The sequence below is a fragment of the Lycorma delicatula genome, chromosome 6 (assembly GCF_047948215.1).
Source record: "Lycorma delicatula isolate Av1 chromosome 6, ASM4794821v1, whole genome shotgun sequence".
NCBI classification, from domain to species: Eukaryota; Metazoa; Arthropoda; class Insecta; order Hemiptera; family Fulgoridae; genus Lycorma; species Lycorma delicatula.
In genome coordinates this window covers 70,688,599-70,702,685 of record NC_134460.1, presented here as the reverse complement: position 1 = coordinate 70,702,685, position 14,087 = coordinate 70,688,599, and the positions used below count along the sequence as shown (strand labels likewise).

General features: G+C 29.2%; 1 protein-coding gene across 1 annotated transcript in view; it reads left to right on the top strand.

The window, feature by feature from the left end:
* Positions 1–14,087, top strand: part of dachs (unconventional myosin-IXb-like dachs) — a 325,687-nt gene that overhangs the window by 241,860 nt on the left and 69,740 nt on the right. Inside the window, exon 2 of the mRNA XM_075370016.1 lies at positions 4,534–4,839. Within this exon, the coding sequence (XP_075226131.1) occupies positions 4,534–4,839 (306 nt within the window). The remainder of the gene's footprint in view (positions 1–4,533; positions 4,840–14,087) is intronic.

Sequence of the window (14,087 nt, the reverse complement as noted above, 5' to 3'; positions counted from 1 at the left end):
AGTATATAAATTATTGAAAAATAAAATAAATTAAACTTATAAAAGTAACGGCATGCAGCAGCTAAAGAACGAATGAAAGACTTAACATAAATGTCAGAGAAAAAAAGATATATTTAAAATATGAAAGATAAATTTTTTTTTAAATTACCGTGATCACCTTATTATTCTTTCTCAGAGTACAGGATCTTATATTTATAAGGAAAAGGTTATAATACTCTTGAAACACTACTCTACTATTAAAATTGTTACCTCTTAAGTAATTATAATCGTAATAAAATGGTTTATTACAGGACAACGACCTTTCATATCGTTTAAAACGTTTTTCCAATTATGGCCCCAGTTTTGTGTATTTGAAATTTTTATATTTAGGTTTATCCTTAATTTTAATTTATTAATGGTATTTATGATTTTTGAATCGTGCATACATAAATAAAATGTTAAATTTTTTTAGAGGAAAAAAACCTTTCTGATTATTATAAATTACAGCGATAATAATTTTTAGCACTGCAGTAATATTAATTTTTTTCCCTAGATGAAATGCATTGAGTGCAATAGTCTGGTACTGTGATGAAAGATTCATTTATCACTAACCTTTCGTATATGATAGACGTTTGATAAGATTGAAGTATTCATCAATCCTTTCTGACATTTTGGTATTAATTTACTTAATAAATATGAATGAATGAAATAATTAGTCATCAGTGATTAATTATCTTAAACTTGTTAATTATAACTGTCTTTTTTATCTTAATTCTAGTTATAAAATGTGTGATTATAAATATACTAGCCAGAACTTGGACCCTCAGGGCCCAGGTCGACCCAGTCGAACCCCGGAACCAACTCAGGGGCTCCTCTGGGTCCCCGCGGTCTACCCCAGGACCGCAAGTTCCTTTTGATCGCCATTCCCGTCCACCCAGAGGGCTCCGCCCCCTGGACCTCCTCATTGTTTGTTATCATCATAATTGTGAGAATAATACTGGATAAATAACAATTAAAATATTCAGACTTTACAAAAACCTAAAAAAGAAACTAAATTACGAATGACAGAATAATAGTTGCTATGGTAACTAAAGTATACACAACTTTGAGGACGAAAAATTCATAACTTATTTCTTTGTCATTGAAAAAAATATAATAATGAAGTAAAAGGATTTATATATATTTTTTTCCTTAATGAATATCTTTAATTTACATATTCACCCTCCTTGGCAGTGAAGAAATAATGAATATTTTCAATATTTTAACCTTTAAGGGTGCTAGGGCCTTGCTCTGTAGCTTTAAACCTTCTATGGTATAATAAGAATGTATCCTGAAAATATAAAAGCAATCAATTAGTTGGTTCGCGCGTGATGCGAGAACAAACAGACAACTTTATATATATATATATATATATATATATATATATATATATATATATATATATATATATATATATATATATATATATATATATATATATATATATATATATATATATATATATATATATATATATATATGTATATATATATATATATGTATATATGTATACACATACGAGGTGCTCGCATACCTCACCACTGTAGCCTCACACGCAGTTCTCCCGGGAAGACTATTATTGTTAAACAGAATTTTTTTTAAATTTATTTAATATTATTTTATTTAAAAAATTTGAAGTGTATTATTTTTCTAATATTATTCATTCGATTGATTCGAATCATTCAGATCAAGCCCAGCTTACAAAGTGATGAGACTCACAGTTCATTAATTTAATTCATTAAAGTTTATGCTTCAACCGGCAAGCAAATCTCCACTACTACATATGTGTATATATATATATATATGCACGTATAAAACCTTCTCAGTAACGCCTAGAAATATGGGTAAAAGTTTGGTTCCGATTGATCGAGTAGTTATTTCTTTATACCGAACAAACAAAAACCCTCTTCCTCTTATGTAATAGTATATATATATCTTAAACTTTAACGGTAACGATATTTTCGTAATTTTTGTTTTTAATTTGATAATCAGTGATCCAAGAATTAACATAGAGAAGAAAAAATAATTTATAATCTGGTGCAGTATTTTTTTTATTATAATTATTGAACTATTGTTTAAATAAATTACAAAACTAGTCAACGATCAAAACATTTTTACAAAAAGATGTGTTAAAATTTAAACCTAGATGGCCATTTCGATTATTAAACAATCAATCATATTTACCGAGTTATTTGTAAATAAAATTTGTAAATTACCTATTTTATTTGAAAATAAATATAATTAACATTTACTTACAAATAAAACATAATAAAATAAATGAAAAAATAGTCATGATAAAATAGTATCAAAAATTAATGATAATTGCATACTTCAATAGAATGCTTAGACCTGAGTTATAAAAGTCTGCTAGAACAAGTTGCAAAATCTGATGTGAACACCACATAACATTCTTGTACGCCTATTAAATTACATATACACATTTTTTTTAAATGAAAAGTACATAAAATTTTATTTCATTAATAACTTCTGATATTTTTTCATATATATTTTTTTATTGCTATTATTGAATTATTATTTATTGTAATTTTTATTTTTAATCAGAGCTTAATAATTATTTATAAATCAATATATTTAAATTTTAAAAAAAAAGTTAAAAAAAAGGAGATGAAGTCGGATTCGAACCGATGTACCTCCCCTTGTGAGATCCAAATATTACATTAATTATAGTTTTATTTGGCTATAATTCTGGAACCAATTAAAATAAGTACCACTTATAATATATTATTGAAAAGCTCTCAACGAAGACTTATTTCTGCAGTTAAAAAAAGTACAAATCCAAACTTTTTTGGATTATGGGCTTTTTTGGACACTTTTGATCCAGTCGATTGCAATAAAAAGGATTGCAATAAAAATGTCGATTGCAATAAAAAGGGCGTAGGACTAGATGCTACAGCAGTCCTAAATCCAAAATTTCAACATCCTACGGCTAATCTTTTTTGAGTTATGTGAGGTACGTACTTACAGGCGTCACGCCGAAACTAGTAAAAATGGATTTTTCCATTGAAATCTGAAACCGAAATTTTTTCCGACTGCAATACTTCCTTTACTTTGTAATAAGGAAGTAAAAAACAAAGGAAGATCCTCAGAAAGATCCTAGGTTTAAAAGAAAATCAGAAAGATTACAGATTTAAATTCAATGAAAACTCCCTTTAAAAAAATAAAATTACGATTCTATGATCACATCAAGAGAATGCCCTCAGAGAGGTTTGATTAAATCATCTTATAATTCATAGAAAATAAAAAGACACACAAAGAAATTGAACAAGAAGGTAATCCTGGATTTGAAAAACAGATCTTATAACTGGAAGTGATCAACAACCAGACAAGAATATAGAAGAATTGTTCATAGTATTAAGAAATTTCTAGACTGTACAAAGAAAAATAAATCGGAACCGAACTCCTGGTCAGAAGAACGAGAAAAACCCAATCCGGGATAATAAGGAAGTCCTGGGAAGAGAAGAAAAAAGATTGAAAAAGAAATAAATTTAACGTGGTCCGTTCATAGAATACTATGGCGAACAAAAAGGAAATCAATAAGTAAATAAATATTACGTACGAAATATTAAAAAAATAGTATTATATCTGTGTTTATAAGAAAAATAACGATTTAAATCGATCTATTACTACTTATATACTACTTATATACTTATATACTACTTATATACTTATATACTACTTATATACTTATATACTACTTATATACTTATAGCCTATGACGCTATCGGTAACGTAAGGATTCCAACGTGGGGGTCGTACATCTAAATCGGTTGAACTGGTACAGTGGAACAAACACACACATACATATACCCTAAATATATTACACTCCTTTTTGGGCAGTCGTGTAATAATGATTAAAAATTATGAACTTCGTTTTAGACAATATAAATGAAAATGCTAAGTTAGTTTAAAAGCAGTGTAAACTATTTAAACTTCCAAATCAGATTATCCACTATAACCTAAATACACGCCTCACAGCTAGAATTGAATAAGCTAAGAAATACATTGGTAGTATAAAGATCAAATTAATAAATGACGTATTTTTCTTGTTTCAAAATAATTTGAAAATTTAAATCCAAAGGAAAATTTTCATTTTAGAAAATGATAAATTGTGATTGTATTGCTGAAGACCTAAATGGTTTCACTAATTCCTACGAGCAGAAAAAATACGGGTTTTAATTCCAAACTCCTGTTACTTTCCAAAACCTAAAAATCCTACTTTTTATATGTACTGAACTCTGATGACCAAGTTGATGAACATTTAAAATCTTATTACAGTTAAAAAATTGCCAAATAAATTTTTATATCGATATTTACTCTACTGCTGAGTAGAGGTTAGATTGGAAACTCACATTGAAATTTTCATTTCACTTAGAGACGTCTATCAGCCTGACCCATAAAGGGTTAACAGTGAGAATGGTTGACGCAATAATATTTCTTTCATATATATTCAGTTCTTCATGTGTGAATTTTTTATATGAGAATTTTATTTTCCAGATGCGTCCTCATCGAATGAAGCCGTGCATCTACAGCAAAGATTGCGCAGTCTGAGTACCGAACTGGTGACACTGCGCAATAGACTTCACGTCCAAGGCCAAGGCCAAGGTCAACCAGCAGCTAGTCCAGCCAATCAGCAAGCCGCTTCCGTCTTACAACCGATTCCATCTAATCAACATTCGAACACTCATCCCGCCACTTCAACTGCCGTTATCAACCAATCATCTGTCGGTGCGCCTCCAACATTCCCTCGACATCAACCTCTTCCAGTACCACCACACATAAATACTGGGAATATCATCACAGGTATTTAAAAATTTAAAATTATTATTTAATTTAAAAAGTTATGAATTTGAAGCTTATAATTTTTGTAATTATTTACTTAACTACTAAAAGTTTACAATTTGCACTTATGATGCCACTTTTAACAACTCGTAAAGACACGTATACTTGCACATTAATCTTTAATAAGTCTATTTAAAATGTTTCAGTTTTAAATCGGTCTATTGTCGTGGATAAACATATATCCACGACAATATACCAATATATATACTGTTGCTTAAAATAAATGACGTGAATAAAGTAAAACATTTATCAGAGAGTGCCTCCATTAATTAATAAAAAATATCAGTTATACGCAGCAAGATATCTGAAGAGATATGAAATGAACTGGTTGCTTTAGTTTATTCTCATTTAAGAAGTGTGGCTTATTTTCATGTTGTAACACACATTTTTTGTAGTAACTGTAATCTTTTGTAATTTTCCCGATAGTGAGTTCCATCTCATTTATTTTTCTGATCTTAACAGAAAATATTACATTACTGATTTTAAATGAATTAAACAGTATTCCAAGCTTCGAGTTAGAAAATTAGTGGTTTAATATTTGAGATAATTTTTAATTTTATTTTTCTTTTGCACGTCTTTGATGGTAGAATCGCTTTTGAAATACAACTGACGGTAAATAATTGGTAAACCAGTACGTAGCAGTTATTTTTTTTTTTTACATAAACTGCATTTTATAATATTTTAATAAAGGTTTTGATTTAATGTATTCTGTTTTGTTTTTTTTTTCATTTCTTCGTATATTACAAATAAGTAGAATATATTACATCGCGGTATAAATTTATAATCTTGCTGTCTTTTTAATATGTTGTTTACGTATATATAATTGTTGTGGGTCTTGCAAACAGTTATTCCACCAGTTAATTAGTTAGTTTTTCTAACGGTTAAATGTAAGCGTATGGTAAGAAGAACAATAAAGTTATTTAACTGACTGATGGGTCACGATGTACCGTGGATATACAATCATGACTAAAGGCTACTTTAACAGTAAGATATTCATTGTAATTTTATATCCTTTATATTCACAATAAATTTTGAAACAAAGAGAATTAATTAGATACAAAATTTTGCTAACAGCTATTTTATTTTTATCTCTAAACATGCACGATTTCTAAAAAAAAAAATTAATAGTTATGTCCTACATTCATCCGAATGTAATATAGTTTATCGGTTAGATCCTGGGTAAAGATGATAGAGTGTGCGTACTTTTTGATCTGATAATCATCGGGTCCTCTTAGAACATCTGTAATATTTTTCAAGAATATGTTAAAGTGAATATAAGATGCCATCTAATTTAATTCTCGTTTGACCACAAATTTCTTGAATATCAGTGAAGTTGAATAACGCTGAATTCCGTTCAGTTGGGTGATTAAATTCAGTTGGCCATTTTGATTAATACTTGTCGATAATAACAGAAAAGTATTGTTTACAAGAAATTGTTGTATATCAAAATAAATAAGTTTTACAAGTAAGACAATATGAATTTTCTTTTTTTTTACTGAATATCGCATCAAACAAGTAATTTCAGGTAATTCACTTCACAAGTTCTTTGTACTTTATTTCAAAAGTAATTTTTGTCTAGTAGGTAGAATTGAGATTAGTTTCCTCTGTTATCTAGTTCCCTGGATCAAGAAATCGATCATAGATCATCATTTCTTATTCTGCCGTAAATTTATTCTTCTTTAATGCTTTAATATACATTCGTTTAATCCTTTTTTCTCCATCTTTTCCCATAATATGTTTATTTACTTTACTTAGTCATCATTTTGTATTTGGGTGTTTATCCACTTGCATCTCAGTTCATCAGTTACAATGATCTTTTTTACTACATCTTTTCGATCTGGTTATTGTGTGTTTCAAAATTAATATCGGGGTTTTAAAGCTAAATAATATTTCTCAAGTTTCATATACATTGATTAATTACACAAGTCAACAACAACAAAAAAATAATTTGGAACTGAGATAAAAGTAGAACGTATTTTAAAATATACTTAGAAAGTAGAATGTACTTAGAATGTATTTTTTATGCTGAAAATGAAATTAGTTTTTCTTCATCACCCTCAGATGTTTAGTTATGACCCTTTAAAATATTGACAAACTTCTTAAATAATAGAATACAAAAATAATAAAATAAAAATTAAGATTCTTATCTTTGTTTTGCAGACATTTACGTTTTTCTTAATTTCTTTTTTATTATTTTCCTTTTGTGCTCAGTGAAATCTTCCCTTCTAGGTAATTTCATAACAGCGACCTATTGTAATGGGTAGCATTATTCGACATTCGGCAAATGTTGACATATCATTGCGTTTCACAAACCCCAGAGCCCAAAACCACCATCAGTTCCAAAGTCTATATATACATTTATATATATATATATATGTCACTTTCTTCTGGACACGATAACTGCCGTAATTTTGCGCCAATCATTTTCAAATTGATACACAAAATATAACGACCCAAAATCTCGGTCGAGTTTGTTAATAGGCAAAATCGGACCATGTGGGGGGCTTTTCCGAAAAAAACAAAATATTGCTATAACTTTATTATTATGTAAAATATCGAATTCGTTTAAAGTTTAGGACCTAAAACTTATCAAAGTAAAGTGTTTTGATATCACCAACCATTGGCCCAGGGGGTGGAAAAAATGGAGTTTCTAAGACAAAACAAATCATACCTCAATAAAATCAAATCATACCTTAATAGGCACAGTATCGAATTGTTTTAGAGTGGTCATTAGTCCTCTAAACATTATCTAAAACTTTTGTTTGAAACAATTTTTGATATGACCAACCCTTATAGCAAGGGGTAACCAAAATGTTGCTGGAATTATAAGAAGATGAAGCTTGTCGTATGCTAAACATGTGAAACTTTTTTTTGCATGCAATCATTGTCTTATTGAGTAAATTTGAAGTTTTTCTTAACTTTAAGGTAAAATCTTTTTATCCCCTTCTTAGCACCGGTGAAATCTACCTCCGTCTTTCGGCATGCCGAAAGGGATTTTTTATCATCCAGCAGTAGTTATTCATTACATATTCTCATCCCATCTGCCTTGATAACGTTGTTCCACCTGCAATATATCGTGGTGGAACCTTTCTCCTTGTTCTTCGCTGATGTTACCCAAGTTTAAAGGGAAAAAGTTCAAATGAGAATGTAAAAATTCAATTTTTAATATCATTCTCCAGTCTAAATTTTTGTATTTCTCTAAGATATAAGCTGTCCGTTCAAATATATCAAATATAGACCTACAGCATGCATCACAATATAAATCAGATGTGAATAAGCAAACATACAGACGTACTAACTTATTTGTATTGTTTGTTCCACGAATGATGGAACAAATAAATTTTAGGGGGTTGTAGCTTAAGAACGTTACGTGATGGGTTGTTTCGGAATACATATTTAGATTCAGCTTATAAAATATTATGTAGAACACCTACTCCCTTTTCAGTTCCAAATTTTATGTTGACCAGTGTTTTATATATGAAATGAGAAAGCAACTCGAAACAGTTTTGTGCGCCAGCACATTAACTGTTTCCTGCACCTTCCGCTTGAAAGTGCTAGCAGCAAAGATGGCGACTCCCCCCTCCCCCACCACCAAACAGAAAGCGTTTTGTGTTTTGCAGTGTGCAAAGTGTGAATCTGTAATTATCATTTAACGTGCGTCCCTTTGTGATCCCCGTGTGACTATAACATTCGTAGACAGTATAAATAATTTGAAACCACTGTCTGTATTTATAAAGAGAAGAGTACAGGGCGACCGAGTGTGTCCGAAGACTGTTCTTTTTCTTGAAAGCAAGTGTTTCTGGAGTGAAATATCTTAATATGCTGCAACTATGGTTCTTTCCTCAACTGTAATACGAACCACAGAACTTTATTTGGCAACAAGATAGTGCGCCTCCTCACTGGCATAACGCTATACGTAATCGGTTGAATGAAATTCTCCTCGACCGCTGGATTGGTCGCCGGGGACCTGATGACAGGGCTTGTTTGCCGTGTCCTTCACGTTCGTCCGTTCTGACCCAGAGCGATGTTTTTCTTTGGGAGTTTATAAAGAATCAAGTGTATGTTCCACCGTTACCGGCTGAATTATCCGACTTGAGACACAGGATAGAATCAGCTGTCGCATTAATTACTCTAGACTTGTGAATGAAAGTATGAGATGAACTCTCCTTTCAGCTGAATGTGCGCTGGGTGACAAATAGTGCCCTATTAAACAGCTATAAGAAAAACTGTTTTAATTGCTGTTTCATTTCATGTATGATTTATCAATGTACGTAAAACTTAATAGATTTTGCACAACTTTAAAATCCCAATATTCATTTTGAAACACACGTTAAAATGAATCACTTTACCTTTCTTCTACGTAAACCACCAAACTCATCAATTCTTCTTATCATCTGTATTCATCTTCCTTATTACTTTTGAAAAATTTCATACTCTTAGTTTGTAAAAAAATTATTTTAGAATGTTCGTTTACAAAAATTGTTTTTTAATTTTTTTAAGTTTCTAGATTATGAATAAGTAAACCCATCGGGTTGGTCTAGTGGTAAACGCGTCTTCGCAAATCAACTGATTTCGAAGTCGAGAGTGCCAACGTTCAAATCCTAGTAAAGGGAGTTACGTTTATACAGATCTGAATACTAGATCGTGGATACCGGTGTTCTTTGGTGGTTTGGTTTCAGTTAGCCACACATCCCAGAAATGAGACCTGAGACTTTACAAGACTACACTTCACTTACACTTGTACATTTATCCTCATTCATTCTTTGAAGTAATACCTGGCGGTGATTCCCGAAGACTAATCAGGAAAAAAAATATTATAAATAAGTAATAAACTAACCGTATTTTAATATATAACATTCCAGTATCTTTAAAATATGCGATTTTTGGTTTTCTGTTTTGAAGTTAGGTTAATTCTGTGTTGACATATTGTAAACTCTTCTTTTACTATTTTAAAAAGAATCCAAGCCAACTTTAAATATATATATATATATATATATATATATATATATATATATATATATATATATATATATATATAAGATATTATTTTATTATACGTATCCATTTTATTTGTAATGGTTTTTTTTCTTTCATAACGACATAAGGAATTTCTTTAATATAAGACGTGATACATTTGTCGTACAAATAATTTTATGCCAGATTATATTATAGTTATCAATTTAGTTTACTCTGGTCACGCGGTTATTTAGAAACGTTAATACATTGTAATATTTACTTCGTAAATGGGTTTGTGATATTTGTGACGTGTTAAAATAACTTTTCAAAGACATGAATCGTTACTTGTGCAACAAAATTTGATTGTTTAATGCATCGTATATTATTTTTTGACATAGAAAAATTTGTTTTGTTAATTTATTTTCATTTTATTTGAATTTTTAGCACTAGAGGAACAAGTAAAATCGATTAAAAATCCGTTTCATTCCATTTTTTTTAACGATTTCAGTTATTTTTCTATTCACTTCGGCGACTACAGTCTGATATCCAGTTACAGATACCATCCTTCTTTATTTTTTGTTAATAAGAAATTTGAGCGTGCGAAAAGGTTATAGCCTGATCTGGATTCGTACCCAGAACTTTCTAGTTGGTAAGCTAAATATCTACCATGAAATTCGGCGGAGTTTAATCGGTTACACCACACATCTGGAAGTGATATAATCAATTACGTAACAAGTTTAAGAAACATATTTTTGTACCAAAATATTGGTTTCCTCTTTAATCTACACTCTAAATTTAGAATCGAAAGCGTATAGTAACATTAAATACTTTGTTTTTTCGTTGCAAATGGGTAAAGAAACAATCGTAGTTTAACAGTATTTATTTTCTTAGTACTTATTTTCTTATTCTGAAGAATAATCTTAATTTTAATTTAATAAATTATCGCCTCGGCTTGAACGTAATCATTGTTGTGTCTAGAATTGAGAAAAATGATTTTAAAAAGAAATGAATTCAAACATAAAAGTTTTAAACCAACAACAACAACAAATAATGAAAGAAATATCATTTTTTGAATTTCATATCGCAAAATATATCCTGTGATAAACACCCATTCGTTTAAAGCATTGAAGTCGTTTTATAATTTAACAAGAAATACTACTTTTTAATAATTCCAATATCGTAATGCGGATCTAGTTTCTTCTTTCAGATTTTTAATGAAAAGCAACCTACTCATTCATGTGAGACATGACAGGGTATCATATATTACAGTTGCTTAGCTGTCTTGTGATCTGAAATACCTCATTTCAAATATTAATTCGAAGTAGGCTTATATAAAAGTTATTTTTTTTATTTATTTTATTTATGCCGAGGCGGTATCTCTTACAGATAGGGTCTGATTTTATTTGTTATACATTAACATTTAGTATTCAATGAAGTGAATTTATAATACAAATCAAAACTTAATTACAATAAATAAATACAAATATATAACTGAAGAAACTATATCTAGATTTTAAAAAAAATTACTTTCAGGTGGTAGTTAAATAATAACTTTTGTTTCTAAATCTTACTCCGTAGCTCTGGATGAGGAACTATGAAAATAAATTTAGTATTTAACCCAAAACTTCACTACTGTCTAGCAAAACCAAATTCTAGTTTCTGTGCATGCAGTACGTTTATAATTTATTTAAAAAGAGAAGAATGGTTTTTAACTTTTAATAATATAAAGGAAGGTTTTTTTTCAATTTTTTTTTTTGGAATTCTTATTTTTTTATTTTAATGGCATGAAAAGAAGTACGCGTATAATTACTTCAACTGTAAAATAATTTTATATAAATTATTTTTCTGAAATCTGAACAACTGTTATTTTTATGATCTTTAAAATTTGTACAGTTACAGTATAACCATCTGTTTATACGACAGCTCTCTGACTGATTCACAAGCTGATTATTGAGTCCATACATTACGTAACGGGTGATGTCAACTATCTTAATTCATATATCGTAATTCTTTTTTTTTAGTTCCGTTTATTTTTCAGTTCTAAACTACGAATGAATGTCAAGTAAAAAAAAGATTTTATTAGAAGAAAAGCGTGTGCCCATCAGGTAAACGCATCACGTACTATAAAGTTAGGAAGGAAGGGATCATACATCATACGTGAGAGGAAGGGAAAACGCTATAATTTAATTAGACTGGAACCATATGGAAATGATATAGGTAAACTATACCCATATCATTACAGCCGTGTTTAATGAGGTAAACTTGCGTTCGATGGTCGCTTTACTGTGCCTAGCACGAGAACTGCACCAAATCGCTAATATAGAGAGTCTCTTCAATAACACAAGGCTTCTTCCAGAAAAAGGGCTTCTTTCAATTTTTAATTACTAAAATCTGAACATAGATGACTAGTTTTTTTTATACCGACAGTAGTACCTTTTCAAGAATACGGTTCGAATACAAAACAGAAAATGCAAGAAAAATAATGACGACAGTTTACAAACAAAACAGGAAACGCCTAAAAATAAGCGTTCGCAAACTTCTTTTCGTTTGTTGCAAATATCCGGCAAACATTTTATCTGAAACAGATAAAATATCTTTAAAAAGAGTTAATCATTTTAATTTTTACTAATTTTTTTAAGAACAATAAAAACAAGTTACACATTTTTTTTTAAAATAAAATGTGTGAAACCGCATTCCTTAATTTATTTTTGTTTTGTAACATACAATTATGTTTGACAGTTAGCGGAGCGCAATGTTTTAATGTTTGGTTGTAATAATTGTCTTTTCGTAAAATATTTTTATACCTTATTAAACATTTAACATTTTTTATATATCTGATATTTATATCAACAAGTTTTTAATTATATCTGGAATTTTTCATCTTCACACTAAAGAATTTAGTTGTTATGACTGATAATTTTAAAATCTTAAATATAATTTTGACATATATTTAGTTTTTTTTTTTTAAGTTACATTCTTATGGGAATCTTTTTCTTGAATATATAATGAGTAAATAAATAATAATAGTAACAAAATGAGAATAATTCTTTACAATGGGAAGATTTACAAAATAAATAAACTTAAATCATTTTATTACCTGTTTCACATAGGTAATTAACCGAAATTATTCATTTTTTTTTAACATTAGATGATTGTATTATTATTTAAAAAATATTTTGTTGTTTTATGCTTTTATTTTAACATATTAGAAAACTAACTATATTAGTAAAAAAATATTTATTTTATTCTAATTAAAGTAAACAGACAATGTCTGTTTAGATAACTGACGTTATCCGTTATCATTGATTTTAAAATATTTTTAATACTTCTATGCAACTGAAAACTGGATCTTGTTCTTCTCCTCTCATACCCACTCTATCATCTGACTCCGTCTTTCTCCCTCTCCATTCCCCTCACTCCCTATCTAGAGAAAAGGGTCATCTAAAATCAGAAGTACCTTGTTTTAATTCTTTCATCTTAGCAATTGTAATTCATTTATTTCATGACGCTTGAGTATGTATTTTTACCCATACGTTTTATATTGGAAATAATATAATAAGCCTTTTTAAATTATGACGCATTTTTTAACAAACTTAAAAAAAGGAAAAAAATTCCAAATCAAACTATAAATATATTACTAACATGACTTACTTTTCACTTAAAGGGTAAATATCGAACAAGCAAGAAATATAAAGGCGAAAACCCTGTATCTTAATAGAAAATAAATAATTTTTTTTTCTTATTGTTATTTTTCTTGCTCTAAAGCAGCATTTCTCAACATGGGGATTGCGACCCCACGAGGGTGGCGGTAATATGAAAGGGGACGTCGTGAAATTAACCTAAAACTTTACACGTAAAAAATAATGAAATCATTTTATGAGAAAAGAATAATTTATTTTAAGTATTTTATTTACATTTGTAAGTACACATGTAAAGAAAATAAATGAATCAGATGATTGCGTTTGTTTTTCATTTAAAAGTTTCTCCATACGTGCATCTACGTTAGAAACAAACAAAAGCAATTTGTTTTCAACTGAAAAAAGACGATTCCTACATTTAGATTTTAGCGCAACTATAGACGAAAAACCCTTTTCACCTTCATACTTTTACAGAGGTAAATCGTGGAAAAAGGTATTAATATTTTCAATACTTCTGTGATTAAATTTCCATATTCGCTTCGACGAGCAAGCCAAAGGTATCGAAATCTTCAGATGTAAATTTTAGTTGTAACGTTTAATCGGTAGATATTTCGA